The sequence below is a fragment of the Oryzias latipes genome, chromosome 7 (genome assembly GCF_002234675.1).
Source record: "Oryzias latipes chromosome 7, ASM223467v1".
NCBI classification, from domain to species: domain Eukaryota; kingdom Metazoa; phylum Chordata; class Actinopteri; order Beloniformes; family Adrianichthyidae; genus Oryzias; species Oryzias latipes.
In genome coordinates, this window is record NC_019865.2 from 20,598,935 (window position 1) to 20,623,100 (window position 24,166).

General features: G+C 38.1%; 1 protein-coding gene across 7 annotated transcripts in view; it reads left to right on the forward strand.

Annotated features, from left to right (window-relative positions):
- Positions 1 to 24,166, forward strand: part of LOC101168211 (calmodulin-binding transcription activator 1-like) — a 325,673-nt gene that overhangs the window by 1,509 nt on the left and 299,998 nt on the right. For 6 of the 7 annotated variants that reach the window (XM_023956778.1, XM_023956774.1, XM_023956775.1 and 3 more), the window contains exons 2-3: positions 2,175 to 2,276; positions 21,116 to 21,219. In XM_023956778.1, the coding sequence (XP_023812546.1) occupies positions 2,175 to 2,276; positions 21,116 to 21,219 (206 nt within the window). The remainder of the gene's footprint in view (positions 1 to 2,174; positions 2,277 to 21,115; positions 21,220 to 24,166) is intronic. The other variant, XM_023956776.1, reaches the window with a different exon arrangement.

Here is a 24,166-nt window from a genome sequence, read left to right on the forward strand (position 1 = left end):
GGTTCATATTTGACTTTGAGATGTAGCAGAAAGAGGATTTTAGACTTTGAAGACTACCATAAGGAGAGCGCTGAAATTCTTTCTAGGCAAATTGTTTAAAAAGTTAGTCTGTTTTCAAAACTTAGTCATTATTCTGTTGCAAGTTTCAAACTTTTGTCTTGCCAACTTTAAAAGCGAGTTTTGTTTGAGTGTGTAAGGGTTGTTATGTTCCTTAATTGTCTTTATTTGAAGGGAAAATGATCAAACTTTAGTTGTTTGCATGTCAGTGTGCCAACAGTTATAGGCAGTGCCACCAGGGGGTGGTATTGAGCTAAATAAGCTCACTAACTAAAAGTCTGGCTCCAAATAAAAGAAAAATAAAAAAAAAAATTAAGAAGAAGACATCTGGTTTTGTGACGGTAACTATGTGCCAACGTGTAGAGTCCTAATATATTCCTTGGCGTAGATGAACTTGAAACATTGGATTTATAGGTGATAACCGACACACAGCGGCGTCACAGAAAACCCTGACTTGAAAGTCCCATTGCTGAGCTGGTCAAGTTATTTTCAGTGTTCCTGGGAGACCGGTCAGTGGGAAAAAAAGGAGGAGGAGAGCGTAGAGAAGGAGATTGCCTCATACCTTTATGTAAATGCCATGTCGCCTTATGCAAACCTAGTCCTCAAAGCGCACACATAGAGCTGTCAGGAGCCTTTACTCCTGTATGTATTTTTCCTAGCTTTTCATTTATGCAAAGGGGGATTTTTCAGAGACAATGACTTTTTGCGTTTTTTTATTTTACATAACGTGTACCTGTGTTCAGCTACCCAGGGAGCTGAGCCTTGCTCCCATCAGCCCTTTGTCCTTGTGGAACGTGGGCGGCGTTGATGGCTGGAGCTTGTTTGGCATGTCTTATGATGGCCCATAACAAGAGAGGCTCACATCTTATGTTAAACCAGGAGGCCGTGACCCCAGACTTACTCTGTCCTGTACAGTTTACATCCTGGGATTTTTTTTTTTGTCTCAAGTCTAACTGAATGTCCCAGGCCCTCAGGGTTACCCCCCCCCCCCCCCCCACCCCTTCACACTCATAAAAAGCTCTGTGTGCGTGTTACTTTAAGCACAAGGCCAGAAGGGCACAGAGAGGACAGGCTTGATATGTCTTACAATGACACTGCTCTTGATAAAACGACTGCCACGGGGTCTTTGAAATCTACTTTAGCAGAATTTTATACAAATATTCGAGCGCTGGAGTCTTATGTGGGGAAATGAAACAAGGCGATTTTCAACGACAAGCCTGACGTTTTTTGATAATGCTTGGAGGTTGAATCATTCTGCATCCGTTTTTTTTCTTTTTTCTTTTTACGACTTAGCAATACTTCCTGGCATATTGGAACAACATAAAATAAAATAAAAAAGCTAATATATTAATGAAAAGATAGTTAACTGATACAAAACTTCCAATAGGAGTGTTAACAAGCAGTTAGATTTCAAGTTGCAACAGAAAAAATCCCCACAGCAGCTTAAAGTGCTCGATTCGCTTGAACTTTTAGGGCAGCGCAGTCCCACAAAGTTTCACGATGTTAATGTTTCACACAAAAGTTCAGGGTAAGGAAGCAGATTAAACGTCAATGCAATCAGACTTGTAAAAAAAAGTAGCAAAATGTTTGTGCCGCCAGGGTATAAATGCTTGCTATTTTTAAAAGAAGGGCTAAATGTGACGGTCTTGCTCTCCCTGCGTCTGTGTTCAAAGTGGGCGCTTCGTTTTTAATTGGATCAGTGAAACATGGATCAGGTCCGGTCTGTGGCTGCTGATGCCTGCACGTAATAGACCTTTACACGCCGCTTGGCGCGGCCTCTTCTGATTGATTGTATCAAATCATTCAGTTTACCACCAGAACAATCTGAAACCTCACTGACCTGTATCAAAGCGGGCCGCAGCAGCGGTGACCCTTATTAGCCCACTGTGTGTTCTTTTTCTTGACGGGATAAACATATTCAGTAAGTCAAGCATGTATGTTAAAGAGCCAACGTTGAATTTTAACCATGATTCTGTGTTTGTTTGAAATGTATGCAATGCTTAGTTTCTGTGGATGTTGCTTGCATGGGGAGTTTGTTAAGTTCTCACACTTTACAGGGGGGTGAATTGTTTCTTTTCTTCTGGATTTGTCTCTACTTTTCTCTTTGCCTCCTGAAGGACTGAAGAAAGTTCGTAATCCGGATCGAATGTACAGATCAGCAGTGTGTTATGCTGGCCACGGTCCACCTAAGAGTATCAGTGATGACACAGAGACGAACAGTAAGAGTCAGTTATTAATACTGCATAGCTGCTCTGAAAAGCCAGTAGCTGGCCAATCTATTATTCATTCATCAATTCATGCATTTAGCTCTTGATTTCATCCGTCCCCATGCCCCCATGCCCCCCCCTCCCCTCCTTGTTTTGTTCTCCAACACAACACCTCCTGCGGCTGCTCTGTTGATTGAAGTGTCTGCTTTACAGGATCACGCTGTCAATAACTGAAGTGTTGTCGTTAACTAAGAGTGATTGTTTCAGTTTGAGGCCAGGGGATCAGGACCTGAGCAGACCCTCAGAGGGAAAGCTGAAGTTTAGCCATCAATTACAGCCTAGAACTTGCCTTTTTCCTGTTCTTTTTTTCTTCAAACTGTAACGGATGAAAAGAGGACATGGAAAGACATGTTAAACATGATTAAAACTGTGCATAAAAAATTAATACATTTTAGGTTGATTAGTAGATACCCTTTCTTTGAAATGTTTGGGCAAAGATCATTGACTATAAATGAGAACTTGACTAAGTGACCCTTCCCATTTGGCAATGGTTTTTAAATAGGAAGTACCTGCTGGCACAAAGAAACCAAAATCCCAGAGACATCTATTGAGAAATAAACAGCTTTTACTCAGTTATTCTATTTGTCAGAAAAATCATTCTTGTTCTGCTACATGTTTCTTGTCTACTTTTTTTTCATGATATTTCTTCCTTAGTGCAAGTTATTCAAGTTATAAACTGACCAATCAGGTGCCTCAATAAAAGTAGGTTGTCCCATGTCGAATGTTCACAGCGTTTGATTGGCAGACTCTCCGAAGAGGTAGGAGGGAGGCCTTCCAACAAACTCACTCTTGATAGGTTGCCATAGAAACGTTGACTCAGACCGACTCGGACCAATCATTGCTTACTGACAATTTCTGGTTCCAACATGGCGACGTCCGTAATCACAAGAACTTGCAACTTCATTTCATCAGGGGGGGGAGTTAGGTGTTTTCAATGCGTGACATCACAATCACTCCGTCCAAACGGTCCAATAGAATAGAATAGAATAGGTAAACTTTTTTTTATCCCACAAAGCGGACATTTTATTGTCTTCGGCAGCAAAAGAAGACATCCACAAACACAAACAGCAAAAAAGTGGCATATACACAGCAGTACTCATACACAGCAAATGACAAAGACACAAATACATCACAGACGTTTTCATAATTTGTCGAAACTTGCATCTGTGGCAGCTGCCTCCTGAAGTTCTGCTCAAACAGTCACTATATATAGGCCAGATTCTCCCTTTATTTAGCTTTAAAGCTCTAAAGGATTTATCTAAAGTTTAGCCTCTGTCTTTATCCCACTAAGAAACCCCCCCTAAAGCAGATTGTTTCTCAGCAGTCCCTTTTGCTGTTAATGAACACACAAGTCACTTCACTGCTGGATTCTCCGTTGATCTAGACCAGAGACTGCATAATTAAGTGTGCTCACGTATTGTCATTTCTAAATAAAGGGCCCAAAATCGTCCACAAACCCCTTGTTAGGCTCTTTTCTTCAGCAGCGCTATCTGCCACTGGGAGAGCTCTGCAGCAGCAAATTGTTTGGCTTTTTTTTGTGTTTGGAGAGATTTAATGGCAGGGGAGCACTTGTGCAGATCTATGAAACAGGGTTGTAGGCTGTAACAGATACATTGTTGATAGACTTTTGTGTTACCCCCTCATGTGTGACAGCTGTGACTGACAATATGTTTTGCCGGTCTTGCTATTCTCCTTCATGTTATTGCGTGGTATTACACTATCCTGTCCCCATGTCACACACTCTCTGTTTACCGCGCTCCAGCCTTGAGGTTTGTTTTTCTGCGAGGACAGTCTGAATGCAGGGGCTCAAACAGCCAGGCGAACCATTGATCTGAGTAATCGTCTGAGTAATTGTGGTTGTAGTTATGAGACAGAAAGACGGGGCTTTTTTGTGTATGTGTGTGGGCATTTCTAAGCAAGACAGAGAAAGTAAAAAAAAAAAAAAATGACTAAGAGAGAAGGAGAGGGAGGGAGACCTCACCTCTGCTCTCCTTGAGATGGGATTTTTATGGATGGGTGAGCTTGGTGAGGGCTGAGAACACATAAAGAGTCATTTTCAGTTTGTTGCAGGCAGTTAACCATGTGTGCATGTTTGTTGAACTTACAGTAATAGGACAAAGCTTTTGTATTTTTTAATCATTTTTTCCCCCCGTTTGACTTTTCGACAGTCCTCCCTTTTATTATTTCACGTTTTCTTATATTGATAAAAGAGCTCAGAGCTGTAATGTGTCCTGTGCTGCTGAAAGTGCTGTAATTATAATAAAAAATAAATAAAAAGGTGCCACACTGCATATTTCCTGTTGCTGCAAAAAATTAGGCTCAGTGTCCAATGAGATTGCTAGAGATTTCTCCCAGGCATTCTGGCTCTTCCCATTTTTTCCGTTTGAAAAGAAAACCAAGAAAAACCCACCCTTGCATCCTTTACAAGCAGTTGTGTGTACATTTCAGGTCAAACACTCTTCCCAGAAGCCATTAGGTGTTCTCTTTGTTTTTCTCTGCGGTTAAGTTCACTCAGGTTCGTCTTTTACTTGTGGGCGGATCGTAATTTCCCTCTGTATGTTAGAGATATATTGAACAAGCTATGGGCCAAATGATAAAGATAATTGGGTGCCCAACACCATGCAATTTTAAGCCTATGTCTAGAATGCTATTCTCCATGTTCTCATCAAGAGCCATCAGGCTTTAGGGAGTCCATTCCCTGGAGGGCAGACGTCGCTGTCATTACCGCCAAGGAAACCGAACATGGCTTAAATTGTCCTGTTGTTGCAAGAGTCCATTCAGAAGTGAAGACTTTAAAAAGTCTGATGTTCTTTTCATTAACGCTCAGAGCTGTTACCAGCATTAAAAAACAGACTTTCTTATGAAAATGAAAACTCTTTGGAATCACAAAACATAAAAATAGTGGATGACTCTTTGATTTTGATTTCTACAAAATGTTTGCTACTTGAACAAAAATGACTAAAAACTGAACAAAAGAGAATTTGTTCACCGTATTGTCTGCACTATAAGGGACACTTAAAAGCCTTAATTAAAAAAAACAACATTATATCAGCTGGATGGCTCAGTTGGTTAAGTGCACTGGCAAATGGGAAATCAGGGTTCAATTTCTTTGGGAAGACCCTTCACGCTGATGCTTAACTATGCAGCCACAAGAGGGCCCAAGTCTGGGTTTCCCTGGGCCTGTCCCCAGCCCGGATAAAATGCAATGATGTGTAAGGAAGCTTAAAAATCTCTGCCAAACCACCAGTGTGTGTGATCCTTGAAGGGATATACAGAAAAGTGACCAACAACAGTGCACCTTATAATCCGGAGTGTCTTTTACATGGATTAATTCTGCTTGTGCTTACTGATGTCAAAGCGATTTTGAGAGTTACATGGCAATCTGTCAAAATGTTTGCTTGGGTGTTATTGTGAACACGCTAATGTGTAGCGGTGTTGGACTGTGTTTTTACTTACAGGGTTGACTTTACTGTGCGTCGCCACATTAAAGTTTGCTTTAGCGGGATCAGTCTGTTTTTTTACGTGTCACAAACAGGGATGGGAGTTACAAAACGCAAAGCAGGTAACTCTTCTAACATGGATAACATAAAGCGTGTTACAAACAAGTTCTAGAGTTACTGTGACCACAGTTAATAAAGTCTGACTGAATTATCTCTGACTCTTCTGTCTCGCTTAATGTATCTTATAGTTCAGTGCGCTTCATAGATGACATAACTTCCAAATAGATCATTCATTGAAGGTGTGCCGTATCGTGCCGAAAATGCAGTACACATTTTAAACAAGTCCATAGTCTTATTACGATAATAACCTGAATCCAGTATTTACAAAAATGCTATTTGATCCTAATAGGTTAAAAAGCATATTCTGAATATTACTCTCCTAGTGGCAGATGACGTCTTCAACTAATGCCGTTTTTTTTCTTTTTTACGGCAGCACCTCTTATCCTTGATCCCTCTCGAGTTCGTGCGGTGTGCATCCTCCTAGTTATTCTGGGAGTTAAATTTGCTGACAAAACTCACTTTTGCACAGAGCTCAAGAAAATGGCAAGTAGAGCAATGAGGCTTGTTAGAGCGCCATTTATGTCTAAATCCCCCAGCAGTGTTTGGATGAAAGTTTGTCACTATGACAGTTTATGGAAAATATCAAGAAACTATCAGATCCGCCACCATTAAAATGTGCTCCCTTTAATGTGAGTTACTGTTGAGAAAAGAGCGTTTTCATGCCAGTATGTTTCCAACGAGGTTGAATTCTGGTTTCATGTTGAGCTGGTAGGAACAGTTATTGAAAGTAGTAGTATTTATTATTTTTTCATTTAGTTTTAGTTTTTGCCAGGGTGTTACTTAAGTTGATTGTTCTTGTAAAAGGGAAAAAAAACAGTCTGTTTACTTCTCTCTGCCCCTTTTTATGATTGAGTTGTACTAGTATGAGTTGATTTGATTAAATTATCATAGTTTTAAAATATTTTACAAAACTTTTCCTGTTACCTTAGATTTACAAGGGAATGATCTAAACTTTCTGGGTTGATTTTCCAAGTATTGACTCATGTAATTAAAACCATGTAAGTGTGTGGGGAAAAAAATATTAAAGAGTTTCTATGAAAACAAAGCATCCGTCCAACTTTTAAACAAGGAGCGGAAGCCGTGGACTTGCCAAGTGCCAGAAGGAATTCCTCTTTGGCAGGGAAAGACATTGATTTAATTAAATACCATCAAGTTCCCCAAGTAGACGCCATGTTATCTGTACAAAAAAAAAAATTGTAAAAAACCGGCAGCAAAAAAAAAGGATGGTTTCTATGATGACTTAAAGATCCTCCAAATCCACTGTCATCTGTAGAGATGACCGTGACCAACCTGTCCTCAACTTAAAGACCCACTCCGATGTTCAGAACTGTTCTTTTGGTGTTTGCAACATGTTCTTGTGGCAATCTTCTGAAGATGGAGGACACATTAAGAAGTTCAACTCAAAATTGCATTTTTGAATATTTAAAATTGTTGTGAATCAGGAGCAGCCCCGCAAAAAAAGCATTTTAAAAAAATATCTTATTTGTGATGTAGAAAATGTACTGGGCTAGCCAGAAGCTCCGTTTCATGCCGATGCATCGATGCGTCCACCTGCAGATAAATAAATCCCTGTACGTCTTGGTTGTCCGCGTCTGAGCTGGCATCTGGCTCAACGACCGGAAAGTTCCATTATTGCGCTGGATTTTTGTTGGATCTGTAATTTTAGGATTGGGAGTGTAAGGGGCTGTAAGACAGTGGGAGAGCGTGGACACAGAGGGCTCACAGAAATGGCAAGGGGAAGGGGGAACGGGGTTGCTCCCCATCAGCGGTCCTATCCACAACTGAACTACTGCCGCTCTGTAGAAACTATATCCTAGAAAATAACCCTTTTTTTTCCCCTCCAATTTTGGCTAAAAACAGCATGATCACAATTAAATGACCATTAAGAACGCTTTCAAAATGGCTCAAAAGATGACGGGAGTGAAGTTGAAATCAATGTGTAAAACTCTAAAGACTAGCAAGAATCAAAGAGCCCTAATTGTAAAAGCTGACTAGCTGATGTGTGTTATTTTAAAATCAGAAAATATGGCAGTCAATAATATAATCTTACCATAACTGTAAAATCTATTTCTTTGAATTGAAGTCATATATGTTCAGTAACAATTTTGAACAGGTTTTGTCTCTAGAGCAAACTCTAGAGACAGATTTGGCAGATTAGTTCACTTCTTGCAAACTATTGAAATATGAAGCCCAGCGTGGTGTAAAAAATGCTTTTACATTTCCTCTTCATTCTTTTTACCCCTCACATCCACATTTATTGCTTTCTCAACACCCAGCATGTCATCCACTGACTGCTTCTCCTTGGTTGTCTGAGCCCATCTCTGCTTCCACGGTTTCTTTTCTTCTGCCAACAACTTGTTACTGTTTTACACTTGTTTAGCCACGGTTAAAGCTTCCAGTTCAATTTGTCATTGGACCAGTTTGATGTTTGACTTTCCAAATTTGGTTTTAATTTTGCACAGGACTCACAAACTCCACATAGTAGATGTGTCTGTGGATGCAAACATATGTATTATTTTGAAATTGCATTAAAACAGGGGTATCCACTCTTTATGCAAAAAGGGCAAGAGGAAAATGTGTGACGGCAAACGGTTTGGCCTGTATTCTTTAAATCCTTATAAACACATTAAATGCAAATGAAGTATTTTTACATATATTTTGTAATGGGATACTTCCTATTTCTCATACATTTTGACCAAAATAAGAGTGAATTTCATATTTAAAGACCAGAAATAAAATAAAATAAGGAAAAAGTCTGTCTGAAAAAAAACAACTTTTGTCAACATGAAATCTGCGTTCAAATGAAATGCTGCACATTATTCAGCATTGAATGCTTAACTTCTAAATTTAAATCATGTGAACAAGAAAGTAACACAAATACTTACATTTTTCAGGAGGAGGGTCTTAAGGACAAGGATACCCAGTTTAGTTTAGCAATCAGCTATTGTATTTTATAACCAGTTTTATGTTTTGTACAATTAAAATAGAAATGAATTGAAAATAAACCATTGTAAATTTGATCACAAAAGAAATAAATAAATCTGTTATTCTATTTTGGTACTTAAGGCTCTGAAGGTCAAGTAGCCACAGGTTGTTGTCACATGTTTACAATGGCTTTTAATGTAATTTAGCCAATTTTAACCAAGAAATCAGGCACAGTTCTTAGAAAGTGCAGAAGGTCACTTATTATTATTTTTAGGACAGGAGCCTGAGGGCTAGTAGAAATCTGGACATGGGCAGCTTTTGGTCCATGGACCGGACTTTGGACATGCCTGCATTATAATAGATAGTATTTCTTTAACTGAATTTGGCAGCTTATGTGATCATTCTCCCTTCTGTCTAAATATGGTTAAATGCTCAGGTTTCTGGAGTCATTTTGAAGTTTAGCACAGTCAAGAGGAATGTCAGATTGTTAATCCCAAATTCAAAATATTTTCAACACAGTGCTATGAAATTACACCCCCCCCCCCTTTTAAAATTGATTTAAAAAAAGCATAATTTGCATGTAACAATGCAACATACTTAGGACATGTTTAAAATAAATTAGTAAAATTGCAGTGATAAAAATGACTTAAAAGCCTGTGCTATAATTATGCAGCATTTCTTTCTCCTGTAGTTCAGACATCAGTTGTTTCTCTGATACAGTTTTCCTGTGGAAGGGTTTTCAACAAACAGAATGACAGCAGACTCAGGCCTAATTCAGTTTCACAGCAGTACTTACTTGACGTCGGAGCCAAAAGCTTATCCACACAACTGTTTGTTCTAAAGTGATTCACCTCCAGTGCGGTTAGGGTTGCCACAGTTACACTGCTCCTCACATCCATGAGCCTTATTAGCCACTGGGCCGATGTTGAAAGTGTTTGGATTCAAACAGTTACTTTAGATATTCACCGCCAGCAGCGATTTGTTGAATGATCTATAGCCAAAACATTAGCTTGCAATTTCTCCACAATGTGGGCACAGATTAAAAAGAAAAACTGTCACTCCCAGAGCGCTCGGAGACAGAGACGGAAGAGAGAGGGTTTTGCGTTCAGGGCTCAGATATTGATTAAAGATTTGTTTTTGTCAGCCTTTCCAGTCTCATGACCCTGGCTCTCATCTCTAGGGTGGGGCTGGAGCAAGCTAGCATGACGGATACCCTTAAATTCAGCCCAAGTGTTTTGCTTAGCAGCCAGGATCAGTGATGATCCAAACATTAGCGCAGAGAAATTTATATCTCTATAACCATTTAAACGATGGCACCCACAGTTTCTTCTGTGATTGGAACATACGCCTGCAAGCCTTTTGTATTGAAAAGTGTTTCTCTGCCTGTTTTAGCTGCTTGTGTGTGAGCTTTCTCATCAAGAGCTGGAAAGTAATTGGCTGCCATGTGCCAGCTCAGCTCAGCACATCTTCTCAGGAAACAAGCTCTTCTGTCAACCCCTCTTGCTTTTTAGTATTTTACAACCCAATAGTTGTTTTTTTGTGTATGTCTCTCGTGGTTATCAGCAGTCATCGGGATCGCTATTTAAACTCTACACTTACATAAACGTCATGAGTTTACAGCAAATGTAAAATACGTTTTTTTAAGTTATTCCATAAATTCACATGAAAGATATGTGTATTTCTAGTTCATTTTTAGCTGGTTATATAACTGTACAGGTGGATTTCTGAGTCTTTGTGGGCAGATCTTTATTTAGGCAGGATCTTCATATGCATGGAAATACCCCATGGAGGGAATCCAAAAGAAAAAAAAAAGTGCACCGTCTCAGTTACTGTTCGCATTTCTAAAAACAACCTGAAAGAATGAACCTATTCGGAGGGTGCAAAAGCTGTTAAAAGAAGGAGAGCTCAGTTTTGATGAGTTCACTTATGTGTGCATGGAGAGCTTCCTCAGAACTGCTTTGGTGTAAAAACAAGGCCTCTTTCAAGTTAGACAAGTACTCCCAGATTAGAGAAGGCCAACTCTGAACATCTGAAGTGCCACATCTAAAACACATGGTTTATTTAACAGAGAAGAAAGAAAGAAAAAAACAGACGGGGGCTGTTCTAGACCTACCAGCCAAAAAAAGGCAATCATCCACATCTGATTCTGGAAAAACCTACAAAAAGGCATTTTTCTTTACTCTATACATTGATTATCTCTGTAACATTCTAATTTAGACACCAATATGCATTGCACATATTCTATTAAATCGGAAAAATATTAACTTTATATACTTGGGTACTTCAGCAATGAGTATTTTCTTGCAAACTCTTTGCTTTCATGCCTGTTTTTGTTTTGTCTGCTCTATGAACATTAGCAGATAGTTGGCATTCTCTGTGGCGACGCTCTGCCAGGCCTGTACAGCAGACAGCAGCCACTCGGTTCTCGCTTGTTTTGGAGGCTCTTTGCCCTCAATCTTTCCACAGCAAGTGAAACACATGCTCAGTTGGTTTGAGGTCAGCTGACAGATTCGCCCATTCAGAATCACTGCACAGATACTCACTCAATGCTGAAAGTCATTTCAACCAACAGATTTGGTTTCATTCTAAATACATTGTCCCGTCTGCACTGCATGTCCAATTCACATCAGCAAAAATATTTAATCTAATCAAATACATCAATATCAGAAATTATTTTTATGGTCATGTACTGCAAAAAGATTTAGCTTAACTTGTGATATATGAAACAGTTATTTTATTTAAAAGTCGTAGTGTTCATACTGAACTGCAAAAGAGCTTTATTTTGAACCTTGACGTGTAGATTTATTTTTCTGTCCACAAACACAAGTCGCAACCTCAGACATTAAAATTTCATCTGAACTGATCAACCAATCAGCAACTTCATCTTGACAGTTGACAGTCAGAGCACAGTTGTCTAATTTGACCTGCAAAACATTACATTTTTTTTTCAAATTTATTTTTTGTTGTTATTTTTGCAGATCATTTATGGATACATTTATTTCCAAAATCAGCTGCTCTGTACTTTTTACCACTCAAGCAAACGTACCATATTTTCATAAACAGTTATGAGTCTATCTCTTCCAGCATTTTTTAAATGTCATTGTTTTTTTGTTTGGCATTAAATCATAACCACTCAATCGGCATGTGTTTAAATGAACAATTTTAAACTGGGTGTTTTCTTCTGCCCTATTGTTAAAAGCATGGCTCAGTAAGATCTGCTATAGGTGTGACAGAGGTGGGACTACACCAAGGATCAGCTCTGAGCTCCTTCATGTTTGTGCGGTGATGGACAAACGAACAGATGAGGTTAGACAGGAATCTCTCTGGATGATAATGTTTGCAGATGACATTGTGATCTGTACTGAAAGCGGATAGCAGGTGGAGTAAAATCTAGCAAGGTGGAGGTTTGCTGCACAAAGGAGAGGTATGAAGGTCAGCTGCAGCATGGCAGAGTATTTGTTTGTAAATGAGAGGGAAAGAAGTGGAACAGTCAGGTTACTGGGAGAAGAGGTGAAGAAGGTGGAGGACTTCATAGGGTCAACAGAGGAACAGAGGATGTGGGGAAGAGGTGAAGAGACGTGTGCAAAGAGGTTGAAGCAGGTGGAAGAAGGTTTTAGGTGTGACGTGTGACAAAAGAGTGTCAGCAAGAATTAAAGGAAGGGTGTAGAAGACCATGGTGAGAGCAGCCATGATGTTGGTGACTCTGAGAAAGAGGCAGGAGGCAGAGCTTGAGGTAGCAGAGAAGAAGACATTGAGTTTATTTTTGGGATGGACGAAGATGGATAAAATCCGGAATAAATCCATCAGAGGGACAGATCATGGTAGATGATTTAGAGATGAATCAGGGATACAGATTCAGATGGTTTGGACACATTCTGAGGAGGGAAAATGATTATGTTGGTAAAATGGTGTTAAAATTGGAGCTACCAGGATGGAGATCTAGAGGAAGACCAAAGAGGAGGTTCACGAATGTAGGAAGACACGAGGGTGTTTGGTGTGAGCGAGGAGATAGCAGAGAAGAGGGTTAGATAAAGGCGGAGGAATTGCTGTGCCAACCCTTAAAGGGGGCAGGCGAAAGACAAAGCAGAAGAGATGATACAGGGAGATGAAGGAGATTCTGTAATAAAATAACATGGACACACTTTGGGAAGATCTGGCGGCCATTTCTGACATCGCTAGAAAAGCTGTGAGAAATCTAAGATCCAAGGGTTTTTGTTTTTATCCTACACTGGTGTACAGTTGATTAGATATGTCAGATTGTGTATGGATCTAAACTTGCCTCTTTTTTTAAAAAAGGAAATGAAACAGATTTTGAGACAGAAAATGCAATCTTGCAACAATGAAGAAAAAAAAACTTTTTTTTTAAACAGAAACTATCTCTAATTCTGCACAGTAAACACTTCTTCCCTTACTGTAAACTAAAGATTAGATTCAATTTTATCTTTGTTGGCGCAGTAAGTATGATTGTGAATGGCCAAAACGTTTTAAATCAACTCAAATTTTATTTAGAATAAGTCAGAATCAAATGTGGATGCTTAATCATTTTGCAAACATGAATGATTTCATAAAAAATATAATATACAAATAAATATCAATATCATAAATCTTGTTTTCCATAGCAAATCATGTACAGTGAAAAATATTGGACATGTTAAATGGACCCTTTTTTATTGTCCAGTTCATGTTAGTTAGGTTTTGCATTGTAAATGAATAGAATCGCAATACAAATGTTCTCGCGAAAATGAGAAACAAGGAACATAGGAATGATCTGTTTTATTTAATCTCGGTAACATTTTGCATTCTCAATGGTTATTGAAATGCTGCACTCTGATTGGCTGCTGAAAGAGGGGCAGTTGCTGATTGGTTAATCAGTTCAGATGGACCATTTATGTCAAAAGTTTGAGGTTGTAACTTGATGTTGTGTCACAAATTATCACTTGTGCTTGTGGATGTGCTGTCATGAGTTTTTCAGTGTGAAGCGTCAGTCTTACTGTTTTCTAACTAAAAAAGCAAAATGCTTTTAGTAAAAAAGCAAAAAGCAAAATGCTTTTTTACATAAAGTCAATCTCCTTTAGTTAACTGTACAGTTGGTTCAGATCAGTGCTCCTTTGCCACCTCCATTCACAGTTGCTCAGGAGAGTTGTTTGATTTAGGTAAATAGTTTGCAAAAACTGAAACAATATTTATTTATTGACAACCCAAATATTAATAACTCTATAACTTTTGATTTAATTAAAGAAAACATTCTATACAAATTATATGATGAATTAGTTAATCAAATCATGTCATGATTGATTCGTGTTTCTGATTAAATATGTGCACATCTTTGAAAAGCTTTAGCTTTTGCTTTAACAAGCCAAGATCTTCTGCTTTTCACAACTAATCAAAGAAATGTAATTAATTTTGTAAATGCAAATACCTTGGGATCCTACTTAATTATTATTTTCTTCATATGTCACTGTTAAAAAAACTAAAATGAAAGCAAAAAAAAAAGTTTATTCTTTTATTTAGAATCAAAACTGAAGGTCACCCACACACAGAGAAGCTTTATTTCAGAACTGTCAGATCTCATATGAATTATTGTGGTTTTGTATGTATGCATCAATACGGCACTTACAAGGCACTTACATTGGATAGTCTGGCACTAACCAGTGAGGTTCATTGCTAACCTTAAAGACACATACTGTAAGTGTGCATTGCTTGCTCAAACTGTGTTGTTTTATGTCATTTTTAAAGAGTCAAGCATTTAATCACATGTCAGAAAAAGTTCCTAAATGTTTTTAGCTACAAATATCTTTCCTGAAAACAAAGTTTAAATGAATCTTTAAATCTTATCTAAAAAGTCTAAAAATGAAACACACCGGTTTTCAATCAATGATGATTATTCAATAGTCAAGATTCTGGATTCAGTCAGCAAATTCTTCTGTTCTTCTGTCTCCTGTTTCTGAATCTGTTTGCCTGCCCCGACTCTCGCCTAGATCCTGACTAGCCCTGTTACTCCTCTTACGCTCTCATGCCTCTTATTGACTCCTGCCTGCCTGACCCTGATTTAGCTTTGTGGACTTTTAGCTGAGCTAATAAACCTGCTGCACTTGGATCCAGCTGTCTGCCTCTTCTTGTGTCAGTTCTAGTCAAGACTGACCACCACATTGTGCCACATGTCAGATTTTGTAGTTTATATAAAAATATGCAGAAAATAAAAAAAACATGATCATATTTTGCCCTAAAATTTCACCCTTTTTGGTTATTTTTATGACATTTATGTGTACTTTATTTCAAGTTTAAAGTTTTGAGAGATTTTAGCTAAATTGATTTGGTCAAGGTAGACAATTTTTATAAAATCAATAATTTTGTAATGATAAAATTGTCATATTAAGTTAAATAATTTTAAATTATGATGAAAATATAAAGGTAGAAAACTGTTGAAGAATTAATCACAATATCATTTTTGTTTTGACTGTAAACAATCAGAGAATATGTTTTTTTTGTTTTGTTGTAAGTTATTTTAAGTGTCTGTCTTTCAAAAATGCCAGTGTACATTTGTAAAGAAAGCGTTTTGCTTCTACTGCAGCTTTATATATTGTGTGTTTTTCTTTGGCGCCCCGGTTTAGTTGAAAGAGGACTAAAGAGAAGCATTAGGTCATTTTTCAGAGTGTAAAAATGAAAGACACATTCCATTTCTCCATTTAATATCAAAGACAGTTTGATAAAGTCTTCATGGGATGTAAGATGTAACTTCTTATGATAATGTTTTCTTAATGGTGTCACTGGGACAGAGCTCAGAGACCAACAATCTGAGCTCAGCTTTCTGATCTTTTATCAGTCTTATGAAATATGGAGCCCCTACACTGGCAGAATTCTAAACCACAATAAAAAGGCAGTAATCTCACAGTTGTGCTGCATGATATGACATATATTGATAGTTTTTAGTGAGACATCTGATAACTATTTAAAGAGGTTTGATGTTGAGACACGCCACTGACAATTACCCAGCTGCTCACTTAATTCGACTGTTTTTCCATTTATTGTTAAATTTAAACGTAAAAAGTTCTATCCTGTTTATACCGGCACAGACGTAATGAATTCAACTGTCATTTTTCAGCACTGGGAGAACATCAAAAAATTTTGTTAATTGGGTTAAACAAGCAAAGGGTGCTTTGAAAATTAAAACCTGTACAATTGTTTTGATTGAATTTCAACTTTATTCAGTTTTTCTGATTTTTTTTGTTTTTCTTTCAATTTACAATTTTGTGTTTGCTTATTTTTTTGTGTTTGACTTATTACATTCAGTTTACTTATCTTAATCTTTCTTCTAAATCACTTCATTAATAATATTTACATCATTTAAGTCACTTGGAATTGGACATTAAATCATTGAATCCGCTGTTTCCAGGGAGATTCCTGGAAACAGATTCCATCAGTCTGTACAGCACCATGATCTTGTGTTGGTCTGTCACCTCTGTTCTGCACAGTCATATTTAAATGTTTGTCATAAGTAACCTTGTACTTCTCTTTTTAAACTTTTTTTTTCCATTTTATTCAGCGTGATCGTAGTCACTAAAATATTTCCAAATCCATTATTCAGAACACGTTATGATTATATCTGCAAATGCATCATATAAACTTATAGGAAAATGCATTTTTCACCACCTTAAAAATCGCATATTTCATGCAACAGTGCACATTGCATGAGTAACTTAAGTTGTTAAAGTTAAAAGCACCCCTAAAGCTTGTAACTGGGCATGCATTGCCGTTCAGGCGTTCTCTTTTTTCTTATTTTAAGGGAAAGTCCTGCTGAAATTAAAAAGATTTCACAACACTAAAACAATAAAAGAAAACTGAAATTCTGGTGTCACCTAATCCTTTACACAAAGTATACCACGACTGGTGTAATTTTAGGGTTATTAAATTGTTGCAGCCTAGTGAGAGATTTTTGCCACACGGGTGGCTCGTTTCCTACTCCAAATATTTAAGTTTGTTGGAAGACTGAATAGACATGTCGTACAGATTTCTGACTATACTCACTGAGCGAGAAAATCCTCAGCATACTTGAGTCTTGTGTCAATTGTGTCAGAAGTGTGTGCGCCAGAGGGAAGCACTGAATCCTCAATAATCTGTGCAGAGACAGGCTTGCCTGCTGCTGCTGCTGCCTTCTGTCAGTTGGAAATCTTCAGAGCACACATTGGAAGGAGATGGCCAGGAACTTACCCACAGGCAGAAACCGGGGGTGGAGAAGGGGGTGAGGGGAGGTGATAGGGCCTAACCCTTCCGCAACCCTCAGTTCCCATTGGGAGACAACCAGAGAAATGGAGGTCTGCTAATTGAGTTTTAAAAAGTCCCAATACGTTTTGTCTTTATTTATGCCAACAGAGCTAAACTTAAGATATTATTTCAATCCAGTGTCATGTGATATGGTCTGTTTATAATTTTAGTCAATGCCTGATCATTTCAGACTTAAGTTTTGAGAACAACTAAAGATAAATACGTATTATCGTATTTCCTAGACTATAGGGTGCACAGATAAGGCACAACTTTATTGACTTATCTATTTTCAAACTTAAGTCATCCATATACCATACATTTGGTGCACCGAACTATAAGGCGCATTAAGCGAGACAAAATAGTCATAGACAAGTCTATCCATCAGTCAGACTTTATTAACTAAGGTTACAATTACTCTAGAACGGGGGTGCTCACACTTTTTTGGCGTGTGAGCTACTTTTGAATCGACAATGTTTTAAAGATCTACCTATAAAATATGTATGTATGTATATATATATATATATATATATATACAGACATATACAAAACTACACAGTGAGATTACACAAAGATACTTTAGTATTAACAGATGAGGCCTTTTAGTACAAAGACAGAAAGCAGCAACCATCGTATGTCATGCTCTGCTGTATACCGAGCAATGGGGGAGCATCATGGCATTTCAAAGGCGCTGCTGGCTCCTTATGAAGCGCGTGCCACAGAAATGAAACGCTTCCTCAATGAGCTCGTATTTATCGGGCGAGAACTGCAGAGCTGATAGCAGCAAGAGACACGTGGTGCGGCTTTAATAAACACTCCGGTTGTCCGAAGTGGTCTTCTGCCAGGGACTCGATGTGCCGTGGGACAAAAAGCGACTTTCTGATGACAGAGTTTGCGCTCAGTGAATTTAAACACGCGTCTGCAGTGACGTATTAGAAGATGTCCGATTGGCCATTCTGCATGTCAATCAAGTCCCGTACTTCTCGGTGAGGGTTTTGATTGGCTGGTGGATTTTTAAAAAGTACTTTTTTTTAAAAAATCTTTTCTGGCCCGTGATCTACCCTCTTGTCCTTGAAGATCGACCGGTCGATCGCGATCGACGTAATGAGCACCCCTGCTCTAGAACTTATTTGTTACACGCTACAGGTTAGCCATGTTGGCGTATTAACAACACTTAACATTCCAACCTTGTTTGCAACATGTTAAAACAGATCGATACCGCTAAAACGAATGTTACCATGATTACAATGACTAACCTTGTTTGCAACACGTAAAAAAACATAGTCTAATATTGCTACAGGTTAGCCAAGTTTGCGTCTTTACAATAACACGCAACCTTGTTTAAAACTCGTAAAAAACGAACAAACTGACATTTGGGCAGAGACGCGTACCTCTCAAAATCTCTTCAACATCAGTACACACAACTGTACTCGTTTTTTGAAAAACAAATGAAGCCTTTAAGGTGCGTCTTTTAAGTGCGGAAAATGCTGAGCCAATTTGTTTTAGGCCTTTACAGGGGAAATTGCACGTCCATACGTCCATGTTTTATGTTCATTGCTGCAAACTTTATCTGTCTATCTGTCCTCACTTTTAACCTCCAGTAGAGCGTGGTGATATGTATCAAAGGCACACTGTAGATCAGACAGTGATGGATGATATCGCTGCGTTCAAAACATATCATGTGTATGAAAGTTATAATGGTGATATACAGCAGGAAAAAAACAAGAATATTAATCATTATCTCCTTGGTGTTTGCCAGAATCATAACTTCACATCTGTTTAATTCCCCTCCTACATGCTTTGCTCACATATACTGTATAATAATACAGCAGAATTCCCAAGAAAGCTGTTCTCATTTATGTGTTATTCCATTTTTCGCATAAAAAACCTTGAACTGAGAGTGAAATATTATAGGAAATGCTGCTCATTAAGACGACAGCCTGAAGTCTTTCTCTATTTTTTTTAACACCACATCATCTGACAAATGTCCCCATGCAAGTTGAAGACAAGGGTTTTATGCAGAAAATGAATTGATAAATAGAAATTAGTTTCCAAGCGTAGCTAACTGCTCTGACTTTGAATGTGCCGCTGCCACTCACTGAGCAGACACTGAGGTGGCTGCAGCCGAAATGAAAGAGCCTGAAATTCACAGGGCATGACTGGCAGCTCTTTTATCCTAAAAGAAGCAAGTCTTTGTCCAAGACGTCACTGGATTTAATGCCGGGTGCTGTATCTTGTTTTAAAAAAATAAACACACACATATATAAATCAATAGTACTTTCAAAAAGTAAATTCATTTTTACAGCCCTGATTGGACTGTGAGTCCACTTCATTTTATTTCTTGCTAATTCCTGTTTTTCAGGTGATGCTGTGTAATGAATAGTTCCCTGAATGAAAGCGGCTTCTGCTTTTTTCCTTTTGTTCCTCTCTGATCATTCAGCTGCAGCGTGTTCCTCAGTTTAGACAATAAAACTGCTCTGTAGTACCTCAGAACAGATGCTGTCTGTGATTCTTAATTGGGCAAAGCGAATGATAACGTGCGCGGCTCATATAAAACACCGAATACACGTGGAATTACAGGGACAGACGGATATAGCAGATCCTGTGGATCCACTCTTGCGTTCCTTTGGGGGCGATGACGTCCCATCTTATCGCACTCAGAGGCTTGACGCCAGCTCTGTCTCTGTGGATCAGCTGTGTTGAATTTTCCATATGGATGTTCCTGGGCAGTCAATGCACACTTTGTATTATAGAGAGGAAGGTAGCTGCATACATCTGGATATCCTGTGAGGCAGAGCACTCTGGTGTTATTTGTTGAGTTTATGGAGATGATTTGTTTTATTAAACCTTTATTAATCTTTTGAAACAACCTTTTAGGGGATTTTAAAGTCAGGAATTTTCTGTTTTGCCTTTCACTTGCTCATTTTTTCCTAACCTAAGGTTGTGTCGACACAGAAGACTGCAGCTCCAGTCTCTGCTTTTTGTTTCCCTAGAAATTAGATTTTTAGCTTTTTTGGATGACTGATAAATTAAGTATTTTGGATCACCTGCAGTGAATTTATTTACATTCAATTTGCACTCATTAAAGCATAATAATAGATTAATTTTCACACATTGGAACATTCCCTAGATTAACCAACTCCTCGCTTTAGATTTGGACAGAAAAAATGGTTAAAAAAAAGGCTCACTTTCTGAGAATAAAGGCTTTTTTGAGGCTTAGAAATATGTTTTTTGTTTCTCCTTTCTCCTTTGTTCAGTCATGGCTGCATCCTCCACCTTCATCACCTCTCCATGACTGACATCCCTACTTCTGAATCCAAAGTCACGTCTTCTGTAGAACTTTCTTTATTTCAGAGCATGTGTTGCTTTAATTTCTGCCTTTGTTGTACTGTTTCTCATATTGATCAGTAAAAGCCCTCAAAAGCAAGAAGCAGGGTTCAACATGTTTGCAAATCATTCTTTCTTCCTAAAACAAATATGTGTTCATTCTCCAACCATCTGCATATTTGAGCCCGAAGACAGCAAAGTTATTAAATAAATACTTGAATGCATCACCGCGAGGGGTTTCTATAAACATTGCTGTTCTCTAATTCTTGTGAGCTGATTAAGAAACACAAATTGCAGATTGAAATGCATACATTATGATGTAAGTACTGGGCCTGCTAATTGCAATTATTTCCCTGAATAATGTGCCACATTCTTTTGTGGAGCACACAGATTTCTGTACTAAAGCTCCATACACCATAAAAATCACTCAAGTGTGTTGATTGTGTATAAATAATGAATAGACACAGGCCTTCTAAGTTGATAGTTAAACATTTCTGCTAAAATGCCCTGATGGATTGCATTTTACCGTAAAACAATTGATCCCACCACAAAATAAAATGTATGCAATTTTCTATTTTTGAATTCATATCCATATTGGATGGTTATTTTACAGTCAGCATTTGGCTAGAGAGACTTATAGACTGATAAAGAGGCAGATGAGTAAGTCAATACCATATGAAGCCCTGCTTAATATTCTTATTTGTCTTGCTCTTGTTGCAGATGAACATGGACATTTGAAAATATACCTGCCCAAGAAGCTGCTTGAATGTCTACCAAAATGCACGTCGCTGCCAAAGGAGAGACACCGGTGGAACACTAATGAGGTAAGGAATCTGCTGCTCATCATTCCTCTTTCCACTAAATCTGTCTCTTTACAGCGCTATCAGTCCGGCAGATGAGCTGTTCACGCAGGCCCTTTTCAGATAGATTTGTAAGTCGTGTGAACTCTCTCCTGATCAGCCTGTCTGTGAGGCTCCTCAAAGAGGAGGAAAAAAACCTTTCTGCCTGCTGCCATCACCTAAATGTGTAAATATGTCATGTGTTTGAATATATTATAGGCTCAAACAGGGGATCCCTCCTCAGATTACAGGTATCGCAAATGTTGTAATCCGTCTCCAGACACTTGAATTACATATACTGCACTACATCACACACACGCGTATGTAAATATTATTTCTATATGTGTTTGAGTCTAGTGCATCTTCACTAACTTTTCAAAATTAATGCAATGCTTTTGCTATAATATTCTGCATTTAAGCGATTGTTACACTTTGACCAAGGTTTTCTATTTTCTTTAATTTCTAATATTTAGCTTTATTGCAAAATCGTTCAGTAGATAATTATTCGCCCTCCTTTCTCTGCATCAATAGTTTTACCTGGAATTGTGATATGGTAAATTTAGGCGTGGAATGTATTGAAAAAATACAATAAAAATGGACTGGATATTTACAGTTTTTATCTGGTTTGGAATGCACTGTCTGCGAGGTCATTTTATAAATCCGTTTATGCTTAAAGGTTTAAACTCAAGATATTTAGAGTACGGTAAATCTTTTTTATACTTTGCATTATTATGCTGAAAAAAATCTGTTTAATCAGTCGAAAAAAACAGTCTATTTAAAAGAAACGTCATCAAGTCTTAGTCTGTGTCTTTAAGATACGATTACGCATAGTTTTTTATGTCGTTTTTTATAAATGCAAATGAATAAAAAAGCATAATGGATGATATTTTAAAATACAACAGAGAATACCTGAATATTACAAAAAGGATCAATAAATGTGCAAGCAATCTTCATGATTGATTAGTTACAGAGTCTTTAATTTGTTTTAAAGCCCAGCAGAAACAACACGCAACTTTTAAAGACGTCATTCTCCATGTAATTTGTAACTTGCCTGGCTTTGCCTGCTCCAAAACTCATTTGTCACCATACTTTCTCAGGGGAAAGGTGGATGAATTTATTGCTTTCAATTCTTCTATTGATAGATTAAAAGGGCTGCTTCATCTTCTCGAAGAAAAAAGTGGTGGTAATTAGACCTAAATACACTCCGTGACAAATCTTAAAGCCAATATGCAAAAATCAACCACCCGTGCTTTGGGATTAACAAATTGTGACCAAATAAATATAGTCATCTGCAGCGATGAAAGTTAATTGAGTGAAAAACAACCAGATGATAAGGCACCAGACAGGCTGGTTTTGAAGAATCAGGATATACAAAAAAGACAATCTGTCTGCGACAAAGAGGGAATTAATATTTTGCTAAGAATTTGTGCAGTTTGCATCATAAACTGAAAGAATAAACCTTATCTGGAGTGGAGAAAGACAAAGCGACAAGGTGATTGATACAGAAAGAAGTATGCTTATGTTTTCTGTGTTTCTCCATCCACTGTTGCTTTCCATCTGTCATGTCTTTGTTCACGCTAGCCCTGCCCTAGTTCTAAAAAAAAATGTAAAACGCTTGTGTGTTTCTAATTGGCTGTTGTTGTAACTTGTTTGCCTTGTTTGACCTGCATTGTGCTGCCAGCAGTCTGAATTAATTAACACGGCTTTGAAATTGATCTCAAAATGTAAGTCTAAGCATTTGCTGGCTAATGCTGTCGGCCACGGTTGTTAGCACGTCTCCCGGTTTAGTACGGGAAGAAATCATTTTTCTGGAAAAGACCACGTTGTGTTAGTCGGGTGCAGATTGTTGCGTGAATGTTTTGGCAGGCTGAAAGGGAACCGGGTGAAAATGAGCAGCGTAGATGCTCGCCCTGCCTGTACGGTCTGCATGCCAAAAGTGTTTGCCAGGGCTGAAGGGAGCAAGGCAACCTTTCCTAACATCAAGGACGTCTCTCTTTTTTTGTGTGCAGACCATGCAAATCGGAGTATTTGTGCCTCATTGGTGGCAGACAGGCAGGAGGGGAGGGATCACACAGGATCACGTCGGTGCAATTGTGTGACTCTTACTGAAAGTGACACCTCATCAATTCTGTGCATATTTCCGGCACAAGACTAGCATGCCTAATGCACTAATTTCCCTCCTTTACGTGTTTCAGGCATCCGAGTAGCCTGTTAGGTTCACTGGCGATGTTCATCTGAGAAATTATCATCTGATGTATTCCAAAATTTTCTCTTTTCCTCAGTCTTGTTTTTGTCTTTCGGCACTATATTTAGTCATCTGGTAGGGTTTTTATGAAGCATACCGCATGCAGTCTTTAGCAGATGCATTAGAAACCCAGAATTTGATCAACTGTGTTAAATATTCAGAGCTGTTATGATTTATCAATTAATCCATTGGGAGAAATTATGTGGGAGCTGCTCGATGATTGATGAATTATGTAAGCCGTTTTTCAAGTTAAAGTTCTTTTTAGATTTTTTTTTCCCCCTCAGTTAATCAGATTTATTTAGTTGTTAGAGGATTGACAAGCGGGCAACCTTGAGCCTTTTTTCATTAGCCAAACAAGTAATCAAGAAAGTTATTTTGGGGCTTATAGGACACTATTGATTTGGTTTGCTTTGTGCGGTAAAAAAAAAAGCATAAATATATTAAATTTGTGTGACCTGTACAGTTTAGATGTTTTAATAAAACGTCATTAACCTCTTCTGACAGGCTGTTATTAGCATGTTAAGAAGTAATGATGATAGACACTCCACGTTTTATAGCTTTGCAAGCTTTTTTTTAATGCTCCATATGTTATTAACATACATTTACACCTCCAGTCAATCCCCTATAAAGAATTCCTGACATGACTGAAAACCGATTTAAGGCTTCTAAATGAAAGAATATTCATAA